The sequence below is a fragment of the Equus quagga genome, chromosome 14 (assembly GCF_021613505.1).
Source record: "Equus quagga isolate Etosha38 chromosome 14, UCLA_HA_Equagga_1.0, whole genome shotgun sequence".
Classification (NCBI taxonomy): Eukaryota; Metazoa; Chordata; class Mammalia; order Perissodactyla; family Equidae; genus Equus; species Equus quagga.
This window is the reverse complement of record NC_060280.1, coordinates 52,948,333-52,968,846: the sequence shown is the minus strand read 5'-3', so window position 1 is coordinate 52,968,846 and position 20,514 is coordinate 52,948,333. Positions and strand designations below refer to the sequence as shown.

At 33.3% G+C, this 20,514-nt stretch overlaps 1 protein-coding gene across 6 annotated transcripts in view; it reads right to left on the bottom strand.

Moving 5' to 3' along the window:
• The window catches only part of DYNC2H1 (dynein cytoplasmic 2 heavy chain 1), a 289,228-nt gene that overhangs the window by 246,153 nt on the left and 22,561 nt on the right, over nucleotides 1–20,514 (bottom strand). For all 6 annotated transcript variants that reach the window (XM_046637538.1, XM_046637540.1, XM_046637542.1 and 3 more), the window contains 15 exons: nucleotides 19,693–19,845; nucleotides 18,979–19,077; nucleotides 17,713–17,852; nucleotides 17,400–17,628; nucleotides 15,876–16,003; nucleotides 11,802–11,917; nucleotides 11,013–11,140; nucleotides 7,857–8,006; nucleotides 6,914–7,119; nucleotides 5,848–6,003; nucleotides 5,640–5,754; nucleotides 4,888–5,058; nucleotides 3,515–3,897; nucleotides 1,769–1,901; nucleotides 1,548–1,665 (listed from right to left, as the gene is read on the bottom strand). In XM_046637538.1, coding sequence (XP_046493494.1) covers nucleotides 1,548–1,665; nucleotides 1,769–1,901; nucleotides 3,515–3,897; nucleotides 4,888–5,058; nucleotides 5,640–5,754; nucleotides 5,848–6,003; nucleotides 6,914–7,119; nucleotides 7,857–8,006; nucleotides 11,013–11,140; nucleotides 11,802–11,917; nucleotides 15,876–16,003; nucleotides 17,400–17,628; nucleotides 17,713–17,852; nucleotides 18,979–19,077; nucleotides 19,693–19,845 — 2,425 coding nt within the window. The remainder of the gene's footprint in view (nucleotides 1–1,547; nucleotides 1,666–1,768; nucleotides 1,902–3,514; nucleotides 3,898–4,887; nucleotides 5,059–5,639; nucleotides 5,755–5,847; nucleotides 6,004–6,913; nucleotides 7,120–7,856; nucleotides 8,007–11,012; nucleotides 11,141–11,801; nucleotides 11,918–15,875; nucleotides 16,004–17,399; nucleotides 17,629–17,712; nucleotides 17,853–18,978; nucleotides 19,078–19,692; nucleotides 19,846–20,514) is intronic.

Genomic DNA, 20,514 nt, shown 5'->3' with positions numbered 1-20,514 from the left:
ATATATGTTATGATGTAATAGAATTATATTAATTCCATTACATAACACAATAGAATAGCTTTTCATAACCAAAAACTGTAAACAACCCAAATGCCCATCAACGGATGAATGGATAAACGGTGATACAGTCAAACAACGGAATACTACCCAGGAATAAAAAGGAATAAAATATATTTATGGCTATCTTGAAAACATTATGATGAGCAAAAGAAGCCCGACACAAATGAGTACATAAGCATACATACTGATGATCCCACTTATAATGATATGAGACAAAAAAGACAAGAGGAAAGGACGAGGGCAAATAGGATCTCCCTTCCTCCAAGGGAATCCTATACTATAATAATGTATACTATAGGGAATATATGCATATTCCCTATAGTATACAAAAAAACCTTAAACACATTATCTAATTTTGATCTTCAGAAAAACCCAGTAAGTTATTATTTCCAATTTAAAGAAGGAAACTAAATTTCAGAGATGTAAATTAATAACTGACTAATAAATAGTAGAGGGAGAGCTTGAATATAAACCTTCTGATTTCAACAGCTCTTTCCACTACCTCCCACAGCCCAAATCACAGTTACAGATGCTTATAAGTACCTTACAGCTTCAGATATACAATGGTTAGTAAATGCTTCTATAAAGCACTAGAGAGTAAATATCTTAGGTTTTCACAGGCCATACCATGTCTGTGTCAACTGCTCAACTCTGTGCCAGTAGCACAAAAGCAGCTATTGCTAATAATGGCCATGGCTCTGTTCCAGTAAAATTTTATTTTTAAAAAACAGGCAGTGAGCCAGATTTCGCCTGTAGGCCTGTAGTTTGCTAATCCCTGATTAAAAGTGAAGATGATGAAAATTTTTTACCTTTTAAAGTTAATTTGAAAAACGTAGCTGTTTTCCAACAAATGAAATATTGTCAGAAAATAACAGTCATTATTTTTGTAGCGAACCAATTCCATATGCAATTACCCAAATAAAGTGACTCAACAACACCAAAGCATTGGCACTATTAGTCTACACTTTTCCCCAGGTAATCTCACCTATTCCCACAGCTTAATTATTACCTATATACAGATGACTTTCAATTTGACATCTCCATCCTAGGTCTCTCTACTGACAATAATTGTCTATTGAGTAGCTCCACTTGGACATCTTTTAGAAGACCTTAAACTCAAAAATGAAAGGGTATCTTCTCCTTCACCTCCAGGCCTCTGCAGAGCCTATTCCCTCTGCCTTCCATCTTTCTTCAAGCTAAGATTTATAAATTCATCAGATCTCACTTTAAACATCACCGTTTTATGATGCCCCAAAACTGAGCTAAATGCTTTCATAGATAGAGCTATAACACACATAGTTATGTCAACCACAGGAATTGTCATATATTATATTTGTCAACTTACTAGCTTGTGTCCCCTACTAAACTATAAGTTCTTTGAGTGTACGACTTGTATTACATTCAATAGTCTACTTAAGAGCCTAACATTATGCCTGGCAGTTAGTTGAAACTCAACAAATATCTGTTGAATAAATGTTGAATCTTACCAGCAAACAACTTCTTAAGGTGCGACTGAATCACTGATGGGTTAGTAGACTGGCCCAGTATTTCTAATAAGTCATCATCACCAATAAAATAAAATCTTGGGAATGCTGAGCGTTTTTCCTAACAAAAATTAAAACAGAAAGAATAGACTTCTCTTTTCAAATAATTAAGATATTAAAGTATTGTATAATTTATTACATAAAGATTTTTTTTAAAAACATGCCTCTAAAAATTCATTTAATGATTTCTGACATCTGTGAAGCTGATCAAGTATTGTTAGTAGAGAATTTCTGATTCCTGCATGCGTAGTTAACCTTGTGACTCTATTGTCTTTCTTGATGTCAGTCATTATTGATCTACAGAAGAAAAAAAAGTTATTTTCACATTTATTTTAACAGTTTTGGCTGAGAGATACTGAGACATTTATTTTCTCACTTGCTTAAAACAAACTAGAGGTAACACTATTATAACAACAATATATCACTAGGCTTCCAATAAATAATCCTAAAAATTAGTAATTTCTCATTACCATTTTTAACCTCCCATACTGCAAAGTCTCTTATTTCATTCATTAGCTAAACAAATATTAAGCCCTACTTCAGAAAGATAATGATCTGGTGACAGAGAAAGATATTAAATAACTTCTCAAAATATTTAAATAAAATTATGATAAATGCTAAGAAGGAAAAGTACAAAGTATTGTCAAAGTGGTTAATAAGGCAACCCCTAACCTATGACTTCTTTGAGGAAGTAATTTAAGCTGTGATCTGAATGATGAATAAAAAGAAAAAAAAACCAGTGAGTAGGAGGGAAATAGTTTCCGGGAAAGATCCTGGAAAAGAGCTTGGTATGTTTGAGAAATTAAAGGCTGTAGTCACTACAGCAAAAAAGGAGAACAACACAAGAAAAGATAGAGAAATGGATAAGGAGCAGATCATGCTTTATCCTTAGAGAAGAGGAAACCATTTTAAAATTTTACTTAAAAGAATAAAGGCAAGAAGTGAGAAAACTTAACTTTTAAGTATTACTCTAGTTGTTGTGTGAAAAACTTATTGGAGAAGACAAGAATAAGTCAAAAGATTAGGCACAAGTCCAAGTGAGTGATGACAAAAGTACTTTAGAATAAAATCAAAGAAACAGAGGTATAAAGGATATATTAAAATAGATTAAAGTAGGTTAGAATCAACACAATTTGATAATTTAATGCATTTGCAAGTGGAGGGAGAGGTCAAAGATATCCAGTATGTTTCTACTTTGAGCAATTAGGTGGTACCATTTATTGAGAAAGAAACGAGAAAGAGAAAATATTTGTGGGAAGGGAATTGAGGGTAAACTCATGAATTTAGTTTTGACATGTTGAGGATATTTAGTACATTTTGAGCTCAGATGAGAAATATGGGCTCCATATAAAAGTTGAAGAAACCTCAGCAAATAGAAGAAAATTGATGCTGAGAGTGGTTAAGATCACCTAAAAAGAGAGCTGGAAAAGAACCCAAGGCTGAAACCTGGAGAATGTCTACATATAAATGTTTAGAGAGGGCTAAGGACAGAAAACCAGAAGAGGACAGCAGCAAAGAAACCAAGGGAAGAGACTTTCCAAGAAAGAAGAAATGTTCAACTCTTAAATACTAGTCATAGATAAAGTAAAATGAGGAATGAAAAATGCCCACTGAATTTACACCAGAAAAGTAACTGGTAACTTTAGGAAACATTAGGGATATATTAGTAATATAATTATTACTATTATACAATAGGTATAGGTGAAGACAGAAACGAGACCAAAATGGTTCAGGAAGTAAATGGCTGAATGAGAGAAAATAGCTTCTCAGAAGGATCCAGTAGAGAAAGAAGTTGAAGACACAGACGATACTAAAAATAAATAATTAAAAATAATTAACTTGTATTAGACATCTCACAATATAAACAAAAAATTGCCATAAGTGTATATGTCTTATATAGTTCTCCTGACCTAAAATCTTCATCAACTCTGTTAAAGCGTGTCTGTTCTTTTGGCAATGCTCCACGGCCAAAAATGGGTTCCAAATAGACCCACTTTCTCTGAATGTGGTTTAAATTCTGTAGGTACTCATCTAACTCTGCAAGTTTTCTTTCCCAAATTGACACTTTGTCTTCAAATCCTTTATAATAAGGAGAATCCTTTAAGGATTGAAGAAGGCATCTATTATCTCCAACTTGATTTACAATATCTTTCCAGTCTTTAATCAGCTTGATAGTTCGACTTTGGCTGTCTTCATAATCAATCAATGTAAATACTGCTCCAACTCCCCAAAGATCAAGTTCACGTAAAGCTTCTCTGATTGTAACTTCACCTTGTGCCCGACTATTTAAATCCTATTTAAAACAAAATATCCATATTTATTATTTCAACATTATCATATAAATTATAAGATATCTACTTTATAAGAAAGTATATTTTTATTTGGCTTTTCACCACAAAGCCAAAAGAAAAAAAGTAAGTGGGTATATTTTACACACAATCCAAGATAATTACTGGTTAATGTATTGAGAGACATCAGATACGAAGTACGCAGGTTCACACGGCCAAAGTATACACAAAGTTTTACCTTACACTTTTTACTTCTAAAAATTCAAGCATCCATCAAAAAACACAAAAATAGTCTGGCTTATTTAAAATTTTGCAGACCTCAGAAATTTTACTGTAACCTAATTGTAAGTTCTGATACATCTAAAGTGATTAACAATCATCCAGAGTTATCTCCTACAGCAGTCATGCTTTATAACCTTATGATTATCTAAATATGCTTCAGGATTATCAACAAACATAAAAGTATACATACTAGACAGGAAATAGAACAATGTGACACCAGGAGTGCTTTTATTTTCACACTGATAGGCAGAACACAACACAGCAAGCCTGCCACTTATGAGAGAATCGTGCAAGTTTTACTTTTACCTGAGACCTTTTCTAAACCTGATTAGCAAATTGGTTCTTGGTTTAGCTCTCTGGATTTTTCTATACTTTAGCTTCTATTTATAATATACCCCATAATTTTAATGTATTTTAGGTAAAATGATTTGTATTTGTTTGCTTTCTGATTAAAGCTGACTCCTTTCATAAAGACAGACATCTATTTTTATTTCATGTTTTTTCTCTCTCAAGGAAGGGGTTTATATTGTTTCAATACAACCATACAGATTCAGATGTATTATCAATGAAAGAATAATGGAATAACAGAATATTGTCACTATTTTAAGGGAAGAAAATAATTTAACCTGCCATTTCATTTAAATAAAATATGAAGCAAAATCATGTGTTAACAAAGGTCAGATTTATGAGATACTTATAAAAGTGATACTTACTTTAAGGTCTGAAGCTTTGGCAACAATGGTATCAGCTACTCTAAGCAGATCACCAAACAATAATTTCTCTAGACTAGTCCCCCTAGGAAGGCCAAGCAGACGAAAAAGGTCAAGCCAGTGATCTGGAGATAGATGCTCCCCTCTCACATATTTCAAGACAGGAATTGTGATCTGTTAAAAAGGAAGGAAAAAAGACATTTGTACACACATATACATATATTAGCAAAATGCAAATTATTATTTACTATTATGATAAAGTAAAAATTTTAATTAATATAGCTAATTGTAATTACTCCATTATCTTATTAGACAATTTTGAAATTAAATTCTTAAACAGAATTCTATAAAACTTTTTATTAAACATTGCTGCGGATACATGCAAATTTCCCTTTCTAGCTTCCATATTTTAAAAGATGACCTAAAATATTTCTATTTTATGATTTTAGGATACGACCTACATCCTAAATATGCTAAATGACCCACATCCTAAATTGGATGTATAAACACTCCAATTTATAACTTTAACCATAAATTGCTTCTTTTCAAACTTTTTCTTTTCAAACTTCTTTTGAATTAGTAGTAAAAAATACCAATAATTTCTTGGTTCATTCTATACTTCCTATTTTTTTCATGTAATGAAATCATTAAAAAATACATAAACTAAAATTACAGGTCAGTTACCACATGATAAAAAGATATATGAAAGCTGCAAACAACATTTTTAAACAGTAGAATAAGTAAAACTATCTTACTTTATATTTGTCAACTTCTAACTGTAATTTTACTGTCATTACTGAATGTTCTTCAATCTTCCTTAATCTGTCATGCCAATTCATCAAAAATTCCTCAAACAGATATGTCTTAGTCCTGCAAAATACCAGAAACACACCTTAAATAAAACTGACATCCCAAAAAACACTACCAAACTATAAGAACCCAAATATTGTTAATGAATCAGACCTAAAAGTAATCCAATCTTCATTGGCCATTTCCTGAAATCCTTGCTGAAACTCTTCATAAAGAGCCCAAATTTGTGCACAGCTCTCAATATCTTTATGGATGCTATATGCCAAAGAGAAGTTGGGCTCTTCTAGCCCAAAATGATGGCAATCATCACTATAGAAGAAAACAGTGAAATATTATTAGATTCTAAAAAAAGAAAGACTGGGAAATATCAATGTTATTTAATTGCATTGTGTGTGTGTGTGTGCATGTGTATTTGATAGCGGAGGTACATAGTAGGTACTATGCCTACTTTACATGATAATTTTACTTAGGTATGGGTTCTTTTAAATTCATTAATATGCATTTTTTACAAAGGAGTCTAAGTGGAGTTGGTAATATATAAATATATTTTATGTAAACAATATATATCACATAACATATATATTCAGAATTTTATAAATTATGGATTAATCCGAGAAGATAATATTCTTAGCTGAAAGAGTTAACTTCTAGAATATAAGATATCCTTCATCTAACTGGTGCAACACGATTTAAAAAGTGTGGTACTAAAACCTTCACTCACCTATGCAAGCAATTATTTTATTGATACACTTTACCTAAATAGACAAAACCTAAAACACTGTTCACATTTAATACTTTATATTATTATAACATAAAACAACAAATTTTTTTGAAACCTTTTTATTATTTTGCTAGGTTCATTTTTTTCTCAGAGGCTTTGAAAGTAATTTTCCATTAATTTTATATATTCCATTTTTAAATACAATGAGATCACAAAAAGCAAGTATTCCAATTCCCTAATTTAATTTTTCATTAAACGTAATTTTCTATTCTATCTCTAGGCCTAACCAGAAATTTGCTTTTCTCTTAATATCTTTATATAATCTAACCACAACTCTTAAGGAAGCAGTAGCATGAGACTTATTATTTGTATTTTAAAAACGTTAAGTTTATAAGGAAAGATATTAAGATAACAGATATTAGAAAATTACTAATAATACACAGACACAAAACTGTTTTTTTCAAAATGTACACTATCGGTTTTAAAGAAAAAACATACACCAGCTTTTTTCTTATGACTTCAAGATCATCAAACTCAATTTTTTTCTCTTTTATTGACTTTGCACTTTTATCAAGGGTATTTTGCTGGCCAGTTTCAATAACATCATCACCAGGCTTTAGTTGGTCCCAACGAGCTTTAAATTTTTCCAATTCTTGATAATAAATCTGAAGACGTGATTTCACATTTCCTTTCATCACTTCAATCTATAAATCAATAGAGTTTATACAACTTAATTCAGAGTAAAATCCCACTTTATTTTCACATTTTTATTTCCAACATTTTCTATTTAAAAGTGAAGAAATATCAATACCAACATTTCAAAAGATTGTTTTTAATTACTGATTTCAAGAGCAATAAAATAATTCAAAAACATAAAATTAGACCATAAATTTACAAGAGATAATCCACAAACACCATCATTAAGAAGTCATTCATGTGATTAACAGCAACCACTACAACTATCAACAAAGTTGATGCAAAAAGAAAATATGCCTGTCGTATGGCTGCCAGTTGTTCTACCTGAGGACACAGTTGCTTAATGTTAAGGAGGAGGGCACTTCCCAGTCTCCCATCCAGCTAAAGGCCATGAGACTAAGTTCTGGTCAATGGTCAAGGGGATCTGAGTGCAACAGATATATGCAACTTCCAGGTTGTACCCTTAAAAGACACCACACATAGTCGGGAAACAAATTCATTCATAAGAAACACTGAAAATAATGTTCCACACATTCTTGAATGGCAGGAAGTGAAGATAAACTATGTGAATTGATCATCATTATATAAGGTGTTTTACTATAGAGAAGTACTGAAGAAGGTAAATTTCATTAGCAATATAAAATTCTCATAAACCTGAGCTATAATGGAATAAAGCTAAGCAAGAAATCTTAAGTGAGAAAAAAATTAAGTTTCCATTTTAACAAAATGACTAAAAGGTTCTTACCTGATCTTTAATCATAAGTTGGTGACTTTCCATCATCAACTCAAATTTATCCCACTTAGCTTTCAGATTACTTATTGTTTCTAAACCTCCACCTGCCACAGTTCGAAAAAGTCTATTTTTATCTTCAGCTTCTTGAAATAAGGGCAAAATCTAAAGGTTAAAAAAAATAATGTGAATAATTTGTTAAATTCCTAGATATAAAGTTTCTAATGCTTACTTATTATATACAAACTCAACTAAAGCACTCTAACATCAGAAGTTAAAAAGGGATAATAAAAGTGGTAATATGAGACTGAATGAAACCATAAATCCATAAAGACAATATTCTAGCTGTTCAAAGTAAAGTTCCTTTTATAAATGTTCCATACATAAGAAAATGATACAGAGGCTTCTAAAAGAACTAAGATTAGTGATTATCTAAGAGCATAAGTTAACTAAATTATCCTACTTAATACAGAAAGGAAAATCATGAAAAAAGCTACTTAGGAAACAGACAACTAAAGAAGTCAAGTCAAGCCCTGCATTCAGTTTCTACTTGAAACTCACTGAGTCGTGTAGAATTAGTAGTCTGTTAAACAGTCTGGGTGTAAGTCAACAGATGCTAAACTGCTTGACTTACTTCTAAGCCTTTTACTTCTAAGCCTTTGCAGTGCAAAACAACAGTGTTCTATAAATTAAGACCTGAACTTATACTATTCAACAAAGCCATAAAATCCATTGAAAGATTTTTAAAAATCACTGTGCACACATAATAGACAAAAAAAGAATTTCAAAGATATCTCAATGACAGTTTGCAATCCCTGGGCAAGATCAGTTCCATCCGAGAAAGAGAAAAACCAATGGACAAAGAAACCATGTTGTACTAGGAAAATTAGTAAGAAAAGAGAAAAAATAGAGTATGATTCTAATTTCCTACATGAGAATGGAACTTAGGTTAATTTATAAAGACAATATAACAATTTCCTAGTCTACCTGCCTCCTTTCCTACTCCTTCAAATCCACAAACCAACAGACAGACATATCAAAACACAATTCTACATCTTGCTGCTTAAAAGCCAGCAATGACTCCCCAGCATCCAGAAAATCAAGCCTAACAACTTGATTTTCACATGACCTAGATTCTACCTAGCTCTTTATACTATCTCTTGCCACTTTCAGCCTCACATGTTGCTCCCAGCATACAACATCTATTTCTCTTCTCTTAGTTTTTGTGATGATACACTTCATGTCTTTCCTCCCACTTCATTCTCAATTTCCCTTGCTGTCTCCTCCTATGCTTGATCTCTTAAGTTTTGGAACGCTCATACCCGGTCCTATATCCTCTACAGTTTGCTATCAACCAGATGGTCTAGTCCAATCTCATGGCTTTAAATATCACAGATATAAAGATGACTTCCACATTTATATCTCTAATCTTTACCTTTACTCTATAAATTCCATATTTCTCATTCAACTTCTCCTGACATCTCAATCCCCACCACTTCCAATCTCCAAACACCTTCCTCTTATAGTCATCCTCAACCTAGTAAACAGCACCATCCCAGCTGCTCAAGCCAAAAACCTAGGAGACATGTTTATTTCTCATTCTCTAACCCCCCTCTGCTTAATGCATCAGAAGATCTTCTTGGTCCTAACTTTAAAATATATCAGTTTCTCCAGTTCTCTTCATTTCCTCTGCTACTACATGGTATAAGCTTCTATCCTCTCTTGTCTACCAACTGCAATATCCTACTAAATGGACTCTCTGCTACTTTTGTCTCACTCTAATCCATTCTCTACAGAGCAGCAAGAGTATTACTTCAAAATGTAAACCACATTGTGTCACTCCCCTGCTCAAATCCCTCTAAGGAGCTTATATTACACTTAGAAAAAAATCCAAACTCCTTATGATTGCCTAAAAAATACCTTCATAATCTGGTCCTTGCCTACTTCTCCAATTTTTACCTCATACCATTTTCTTCCTTGAATGCTATCGTTTTCTTAATAACTTTCTTGACATTGACTTCTATCTCTTCCTTGAACATACCAACCTCCTACTCTAACTTAAGATCTTTCTATGTGCTGTTCCTTCTGCTTAGAATGATCTGCCCTCAAATCTCAGAATGGTTGGCTCCTTATCTTTCAGGTCTCAGTTCAGATGTCAATTCTCTGAGGTCTCCCATGATCAGCTGCCCTAAGTAGCATCCTAAGTAACATTTGAGCATGCTCATTCTCTCACTTCTCTAGCGCCTCTTACACTTCTTTCTGTCTCCCTCTCTCTCTTTCTCTCTCACATACACACAAAAGCACATTCTATGAGAATAGAGCATGTTCATCACTGCAACCCCAACTCCTAGCACAATGCCTAGAATACATCAGGTGATCTATAAATATCTTTCAAATAAATGAATGCTAACTGCCACAGCTCATAATGCCATTCCTTCTTTAGTTGATTCTTTCTACTAGACAAATCTATTATTTTATTTGTCTTTAAACCCTCTTTATACCTTTAAGCCTACCATATAAAATCTGTAATTCCTTCCACCATGAAGGTACATCATTTCACTCATTTTTAATTCTCTTAATAATTTTAAGTCTATCACATAGTAGGGATACACAGAAGTTCGTATTCTGATTCGAATTATTTCTCCTCTTTCTTCTAAACATAACTAAAATCATCCACTATATGTTTTATAAAATTTTGCCTTGCTTATTCTATGCTCCAGCCTTCTGGATACTGTTTTTACGAAACTTTACCACTCTTTCATCTTTGTCTCTAATTATGAGCTTCTCCATCATATGTGTGTGTTTGTGAATGTGTGCCTGTGTGTGTGTGTATTTCTATTTCAGCTCTAACTTCATATTTTAGCCTCCTAAAATTAAAACTCCAGAAGTAACAGCATGAATTATTTAAGTTTAGTCTTACTCTAATATACCACATCATAAAATAGACTGCAAATACTCCTGAAAACAATAATAAGCATTATTGTTACTGTTTCATTAAATCAACATAACATCAAGAGTCTAGTCATTAGCTGACCAATTGGATCAGATTATATGGGCTTTATTATAATATTGAAATTATATGATACTTCTCAATAATCACACAAAATTACCTAATTTAAACTTCTCCAGTACAGTAAAAATAAATAAATAACTGTACTTTGTGATTCTCACCTCTGGTTTCCGTTCTTGTAGCTTACTGTATTGCAAATTCGCATCACCTATCTCTTCCACAGACTGGGGTATAACTGTTAAGACTTCCATAGCCTCAGTGACAAATGTATCAATTTCATGTAAATGAGCTGAATAGGTAACATTGAGATATAAGAAATATTATTACCACCAAAAAATATATAATTACATAATTTCTAAATCAAGGAGTGTTAGAAGTAATCACTACATGAAACACGTTAAATCCTAAATTATCACTTGCTTTCACGCAATAAAATTTCAAAACGTGGGAAAAGCAAAGAAATTTCTTCTCATGAAAGTTTAGTTGTTTCAGGATGTACTAAAACTTCGAATTTAAAGTTAAAATGCACTCATTCTCAGTAAATTTTACTCAAAATTCGGAACTTTTCAGTCTTTAAAATAATATGCTGCAACATATCAGTTTAAAGGGAAAAAGAAACAGTGCGGTATTTTGGAAAACAGTAGTCGTTTGAAGCAATAAGGAGAAATACATTATACCAGAATTACCTATCTTTCTCAATAACATATGCAACAAACTGATACTAGCTCAGACTGCAAATAATAAAAATGCCTTCAATTTTTAGACCTCGTAGGAGTTGAACATGGACTTTCCTATTTTATTAAAATTAACACTTTAAGTACATTTTATTTCATAACGTTTTCTAGATCAGTTTTGATTTTAATCATCATTGGGATTATATTTCATAGCTATCAAAGCACATGCCTTTATATATAAAATCAAGTAAAAATAAAAATAAAACGTGTCTTTACCCTGGATGGACTTCCTCAAAGAAAGAACAAGCATATCAAATAACTTCTGGATGAGATCATCAATCACAGTCTTCACAGGGTTACAATTAATATTTAAACAATCTACCTTGACAGCACTGAAAAATGCCAATGGACATATTTTGACATGAAAAAGACTAATTAGAGGAAAAGAGTCTCATTCCAATATTATGATTTTGGGTAATATATTTTAAGTAACTCAAAAGTATTATTGTAATCTCTAAGCACAGTTATATTTCATTTAGCAAAAGTGCCTTACATGCACTATTATGAAGCTTTTCATTAAACAATGATTTTCTTATAATAATAGTTTTTAATCATCCAATGTATTAGTTTCAAAAATGGCAGCACATTATGAATTACTAAAGTATCAACATAAATATATTTAAAATATTTACAAACTTTACTTTTCACAGCATATAATATACTTATTTAAATATTTATAAAATAAATGCACTGTCCTATAGTCAAAGTATAAAGAACTATGAGAAAGGAAAGAAAATAAAGATAGAAAGTGAATACAGCTTATTAAAGCACTAAGAAAATAAAACAATAAGATACTATTTTATACCTATCAAATTGACAAAAATGTAATGAATTGTTAATTCATATCTTCAGTTATGTTGGCAGAGAACTTTCAGAATTGTTGGTCAGAGTATAAAATAATGCAACTTTTATGAAGAGCAATTTAGCAACACATACCAAATAGTATTAAAACAGGCATATCCTCTGTCTTAACAACGTCACCTTTAGAATTTATCTTAATTTTTTTAAGGCTGGACTCCAAGATTTATATACGAGCATCTTCACCAAAGCATTAATTATAACAGTGAAAAATTAGAAACAAGCTAAATGCAGGAATGGCAAAATAAATTATTTTATATCCATACAATTAAAAATCACATTTTTGAGGTCTAAGTAATAACATGGTAAAACACTAATGAAATAGTGTTAAATAAAAACAGGATACAATCCAATGCAAATTTTGTAAGTATATGTCCAAAACATTAAATATTAACAGCAACTGTGATTGTACTTTTCTACACTTTCAAACATTTTAAAAAACAAATATACTACTTTAATAATCAGAAAAAAAGGCGTATATTTTTAAAAACACTAATTCTTTGTAAAGTACCCTTAAGTGAAAATTGTAATGTTCTAAGCAAACAGAAGTTGAACCAGACTTGTTCATCTGAGGAAAATCTCGTATTTATCTTAAATTATACAAAGTTAAAAAAAAAAAAAAGTCTGGAAATTTTGGTCACAAAGACTATTTAGAAAGCTACTTGCCCTTTTTACTGCATGGAGCCAGGTGATACTCTTAGAAAGCAATTTATATGTGCTAAATACTCAGTTTTATAAAAATGTAATTTTCTCTTATTTCTCCTATAAATAAGGCTTTTTTTTGAGGAAGATTAGCCCTGAGCTAACTACTGCCAATCCTCCTCTTTTTGCTGAGGAAGTCTGGCCCTGAGCTAACATCCGTGCCCATCTTCCTCTACTTTATACATGGGATGCCTACCACAGCGTGGCTTTTGCCAAGCAGTGCCATGTCCACACCCAGGATCCAAACCAGTGGACTCCAGACCACCAAGAAGCAGAATGTTCAAACTTAACCGCTGCACCACCGGGCTGGCCCTAAATAAGGCTATTTTAATTTATTCTCAATCACTCACTAATTGGAGAGGTTTAAACCCAGTTCTTAACCACCAAAACACCTAAGAGCCAATTTGCCTCATACATGAAGTTACATGATTTTTGAAATCCTGGCATATAAATTGTCAAGATTTCTAACATTTGATACATGAAGACAGATAACTTGGTAAACCTAAAAAATTACATTATACCATGTTTTGCTAATGAATTAACATAAAGTGATATGATTACAGCAGAGATGTCTCACTGACTACAGAATCCTGTGGACAAGACTAACATTCACCTTTCACTGGAAAATAATGATAACAACCAACGGAGGCTCCATTCAGCCATAGATAGAATGGATAGCCATAGGCAGCCTAACCAAAAATTACATCCTTACAACAGTATCTGAAATACATCATTAGAATATGCCTTTCCAAATCTTACAGTATATTTCCAAAAAGTACCCACAAAATAAACATCTGTGTGTATGTATGTGTTAATTAGCTTAGATAAATATATGTTAATTTATTAGCAAGAAATAGCAAAATGGAAAGTGGAATGTGAGACAGGCATTCTTTCTGTTTGGTTTAGCTTTGGCAGGGAAGCATGAGTAGGAAAGCTGTCTACAGTCAGGGACAGATAAATAGTAGTGGCAGCAGTAGACGGCTTCAGCAGTCAGGTGAGAGTATAAAGTCAAACAAGACAGGCAAGACCAGGATCAAAGACAGCATCCAAAGGAGAAGAGAAATCTCATAGAGAAATATTACAAAAGCACTATCTTTTCCTTATTTCAAACTAATATTAATGGTGCTATCATTATCCTAATCATTTAAGCTCCAACCCTCAGGTCATTTGTCTCTTCTCTATTCCTCATCCCTCATCTTTCTCCAAGAATAAGACTCTTAATACTTCATGATATTTCCTCCTCCCCATTTTGAGTACCAACAATTTAATTCAACTACTTATTACTGGTCTCTGGGAAAGTGACAGACTAACTTCTCTCCCTCCAGGATCTCTTTCTTCCACCACACAACTCATTTATTTCCAGATTAACATTCCTAATGTAGAGCTTTGGTACTGACACACCTCTGTTTAGAAGCCTTCAACAGCTAACCATTCTAACACAAATAAAATCAAAATCCCCTATTTTAGAATTAAGACTCTCCCAAATCTGTACCTTATCTACTCTTTTCCAGGAACATCTCCTCTAGACACTAACAAAACATTAACTCTAATCAAATTCTCAATTAACCAACTTCCTATTTTCAGCACATAAATCTCTCTCCTGAGAAGCTCTGCTTTAACCTCCAATTCTCCTGCCTACCTGTCAAAATCCTAGTTCAAGTATTTTTACCTTAACAAAGCTTTCCCTGATTTTGCCCCAAATGGGTGGGATGTCATCATCCTGTAAATTTCCATAGCCCTTAGTTCAATCTCTAACATGAAATAAAGACTATTCTATTTGGTATTAATAACAACAATTAAGAATTTTTTTGAAAACTTACCCTGTACCAGTAATTTACATACAAATTACTCATTTAATCCACAAAACACTATGAGATAAATACTATAGTTTTAACTATTTTCAAGCTGAGGAAATTGAGGTTCACGGGGTCTAAATGATTGTCAAAGTCAAGCAGATGGTAAGAGCCATCTAACCCCAGAGCCTACTCTCTTAACCCCTGTGTGTACTGACTTAATCATCAAGTACACGTGTCGTATTGCACTACCAGAGAGCAAGCAACTTGATGTCAGGTACTCTGTCTTCTTCATTTTGTACTCCCACAGGACAAGGGTTTGCATATTATAAGTGCTCACCAAATAATTATTGAAAGAATGAGCAAATGAATTAATAAAAGTGGCATGCACAATTTAAAAAGGCCTTTCATAGAGCTTATTTCAAAAGTGGTTCGAATGATATGAATTTCAGATAGTGAGGGGGATATACCCGAGTAGCTGGGTTATGAGATGCCTCTCAGAGGGTCTCCTCACATTTCAGGCAGTACCTAGAAGCAGCACTATGTTGTGTGCCTCCCAGGGCATTCTGAACAGAAGCAGAGCAGTACAAAATCAGTCAAATGTCACTAGCTTTATATCCTTTAGTATGCTCTCAGCAGTATATTCTTACCATTGTTAGACTGTGCCTATGCATATCAAATATCAGATCTACATGCCAGATCTCGATAGAAGCCTCTTTCCCCAGTCTGTTCTATCCAACTTGGTCTCAGCCAGCAGAACCTCCAGAAGAGAAATTTCTTTTGGTCTCAGCAATGACCTACTCTGATGATAAGAGTCCTAGCTGAATTCTCGAGGAGGTAAGATGACCTGACTTCAATACCATTAAATGAAGAGTACCCCTACTATCCTGTGGCAAAAACTATTATGAGATACAAGGACTACTTTAACTTCTAATACCTTGGAAGTCGTTCTACTTCTTTCCCTTTTATTTTCAGTGCTTTAAAATTTTTCTCCCAATCATGTACAGTAGAAAGATGTTTTTCCACCAGAGCTTCCATATCAACTTGCCCAATTACAATCCATTCCTATTTAACAAATGAAAAACATATTATTAAAGAAATAGAACTAATAAATTAACATTTAAAAGATTAAGATTCAACCTTTAAGAGCAATAAAAAGGAGCAAATGTGAGGTATTCAAGTAAACTTCAAATTTAAGTATGTAAATATAATTATTGCTGCACAGCCTAAAGAATGAACAGGAAAAAACAATTTAATATACAAAAATACAGAGACCATCAAACTTTTTTGAAGAGAGACAAAAACCCTTTTTTCAGATTCTCTTCTCAAATTTGATGTATACAAAGAATTACTTCTGCAAAGCCAAGACTACTATAGGCTACAAATCTGAAAGTATCCAGATTCAATTTATTCTAGAAATCTAAAATACAGAAGAAGCATTGCAGTATCATTTAAGAAACTGGCTGAATTCTCAGTCATATGTCTCAGGATCGATACAAATGAGTAATGAATGCAATTAGGGTTTTCCTTTAGAGAATTGGTACCACACACAAAGGTAAAAAGTTAAATCAGGGGCCGGCCCAGTGACGTAGTGGTTAAGTTCATGCACTCTGCTTTGGCAGCCTGGGGTTTGCAGGTTTGGATCCCAGGCACAGACCTACAGATCACTCATCAAGCCATGCTGTGGCGGTGTCCCACAGACAAAATAGAGGAAGATTGCCACAGGTGGTAGTTCAGCAACAATCTTCCTGAAGCAAAAAGAGGAAGACTGGCAACAGATGTTAGCTCAGTGTCAATCTTCCTCACCAAAAAAAAAAAAAAAAAAAGTTAAATCATCTTGATTTCATTAACTTTGAAGGCTTCTTTCCATGTATTGGAAAGGACGAATGAAGAAAAGTTTCTATTTTCCAGAGAGAAATTAAAATTGACACAACAGAGTAGCGTCATATTCCAAGTTGACATAACAACCAGAAAAAAAGAACTAGCTGGGGCTGGCCCGGTGGCACAGTGGTTAAGTTCTCACACTCCAATTCAGCGGCCTGGGGTTTGCCAGTTCAGATCCCAGGTGCGGACATATGCACCGCTTGCCAAGCTACACTGTGGCAGGCGTCCCACATATAAAGTAGAGGAGGAAAGGCAAGGATGTGAGCTCAGGGCCAGTCTTCTTCAGCAAAAAGAGGAAGACTGGTGGTAGATGCTAGCTCAGGGCTAACATTCCTCAAAAAAACAAAAAAAAAGAACTAGTTTCTCAATCTTCAAATAGTCTAAGCCAAAAAATTTAGTGTAACTTTTTTCTCATGAGTGGCATAAATCTAGGTTGTATAAGAATCCTCAATTCTGGCTCTCTGGTTTGCCATATTTTTATTTTATGCCACAGAAGAAAACTATTGATTTGTACATTTAATACTAATTCAATCAGATGAAATATTATAACAGATGGACAGAAATTTACATTCCATACCTTATGTTGGTGTAAAACAGCTGACAATCTCCTAAATAGATCTTCTGCTTTGCTAAAAATAGTCAGAAATCCACTTGCATTTCTATCAATCATGATAGAAAAAATAGATTCATCTCCTGCCTCACCCACTCCCTTAAACTGATTAGGTATGCCGATGAACCTCTTCATTTCTCTATAATATTTAGCCCGGATTTCTTCAAAAGGAGGTCTGAATTGTAACCGTCCTTGTCTGAAAGCAAATAAATAACTTTAAAATATAAATAATCAGAAAATTACAGATAAAAAAATTGAACTGGGTTTTAAAAAATCTTACTTGTACATTAAGTCTATATTTATTTCTGGCAGATTCTCATTAAGCGCTTCTAAGCCCATCTGATACTGATGTTCCAGAGCTTTGTACAGTTGATGATTCCAGTGTTGTTTCCACGCATGCATGTCACTTGCTTGGAATCCCTAATATGTTATAGTCACATTTTTTATTTAAAAATTAGGTGTTAAAAAATGATAATAATTAAATAAAACTAAAAATAAGTAAATAAAAATTACGTGGTAGAATGGGGTTTTCATTTAATGCTCTCATATCACATAAAGTAAAATTATAATTAAAAAACCTCATTTTAAATATCTTAAAACATGCAACCCCTTTACTGCAACGTGTAGTACGAGAGTTTATATGGAGTCAAATATGAAAATCTCTAAGCTATGTGCTTACAAATAACACACAAAAGATCAGTAAAATTTTAAAAATCAAACTAATATTAAATGGATTTTATATATGGACTTTATTTTATGATGCTAAAAAAAAGCCAAGAACAGGAATAACGGTTTACTTTGTGAATTTCTTAGCCCTTTTTCAAAAATTCCCATCAGGTATCGCTCTTCTCTTCCCTTTCCTCTCTCTAAATAATCCATTGGACATTTAAAAACATGATAAATTTAAAATTTGAGAATGCTCAGTTCTCCTATTTTATACACTCTTTGCCTCCACATAACCATAAATATATCAATTCTAGTACTTTAATTTTTGTTATTTCTTAAAGTTCCACGAACTGAAAAATGTATGTAAACATGTAAGACACCTAGCTCATAGCCAACTAAGATCCCATTGTCACCTACTACGTAGGAAGCTCTGTGCTAACCACCTTCATATACATCATCTCATATCAAAATGTATATAGAATTGAAATTTTACCCAAGAAAAGGAAAAAAATTCTGAAACAAAGTTATTTTAATCATTAGGTTTCTGCCTAAATCTAACTTTGTGTTCTACAGATGTCACAATCACCTAAAAGAAAAATAACAAATGACAGATAGTCAAGCCAAGTCAGAAAAACTACAAAGTCTGAATTGAGGATTTGAGCATTCTATAGGACAAATGGAAACTTATTTTTATATTTTTAAATGTAAACGCACTATTAATTTATGGTCCATATATATAATTTACTTGAATTCTAAATTTATTAGAAATTCATTAGTAAAGGTTTACAGACAACCTTTATGGACTTTTCATCAATTCACACATTCACATTCTGAGAAGGCCATATTTCAAAGTACAGACACAAAATAAAACATACTCTACCTGTGCTTCTACACTTGCTAAGCCAGTTCTCAGTTCCTGTAACCCATCTTTCCAACGCTGTTGCTGCCGAAGCAGATCAATATTCATAAGAACCACCACCTGTTAACATTAGAGCACAAGAGTCTCCAAGTATCACTGGAAAAATAGCAACTTCTCAGTGGAAAAACCTGACAGACAGCCCCTTAACCAAGTGATCAAGGTTAACTCAGCCTATAATAAGACATATCAATACCTGATCGATGCACTGAGAAAGGCAAAACATCACTTCTGTGATATTCCTGTCAAAACTGTATAATCCCAATATAATAATGAGAAAACATCATACAAACCCAGATGGAGAGGCATTCTACAAAACAACTGACCCCTATTCATCAAAAGTATCAAGGTCATGAAAACAAGGAAAGACTGAAGAGAGGAGACTATAGAGACAACAACTAAATGCAAGGTAGGATCCTGGAAAAGAAAAAGGACGTGAGTGGGAAAAGTTGTAAAATTCACAACAGTCTATTTCCTAGGTTTGATAACTGTACTACAGTTACACAAGTTGTTAACAATAGGGGAAGCTGGGTGAAAGGTAAGTGTGAAATCTCTATACTATTTTTGCAACTTTAAGTTTCAAATTATTTCCAAATAAGAAGTTACTTAAAATTATATTCTAATTACTTTTTAAATAATCCTATTCACAGCTTATTCAATTTTATAAATAAAATATACCTTTTCACAAAATGTAGTGTGCCATTTTCTCAGTTTTCGATTCTCAGTGGCAAGTCGTTCCGCAGCATTTTGGAGTTTTTGGATGTAGCCTTCTAATTCTTTAGGATTATCCCAAGTAATTTGTGACTTTCCTCCACTTCCTGCTTTTGAATTCTAAGGTTCAACAAATGACATTTAGTATTTAAATACATTTTTTTCCCAAAAGATTCAATATTCTACATCATAAATCCAATTATCCCTAACACTGACCTGCAATATAACAATTTTTCCATTTTATAATTGATAAAGCAACCCAGCCAAGATTGAACAGTCCCACTCCTTCCAAGTTCTCCCTCTTACAATAAACAAGCATAGAAAGACCAAAAGGTAGAAATAAGAATATGAATTCTTTTATTGTCTCCCATATATCCAGCATAGGGCACTGGAGAAGCCTCTAACCTAGAACCACCCACAGGTACGGAAAAGAAAGAGCTCCAGAAACCTATTCCCTCTAGCCAAAGCACCAGGAAAACAGTGGCCTAACAACAGAAAACCTTTCAAGCAATACGCACCCTACTCTAGCCCAACACTAATGGAAAAACCACCCATCTCTGCAGTTTCAGTGGAACCAAGCAGAGAGCTAACATTCCATACCCTGCTTGGCAAAAGCAGACAGTAGTCCAATTGCCCTGTCAAGATAATGGCAGAGCTGAACAGGGAGCTGAGCTGGCCCTGCCCCCCCCCCCCCCCCCCCCCCCCCCCCCCCACCCCCGCTTTGTTGTAACACAGCAGTGTGAATCTGCCCTCCACTTCTAAGCATGGCAACAGGGCTTCATAGGGAGC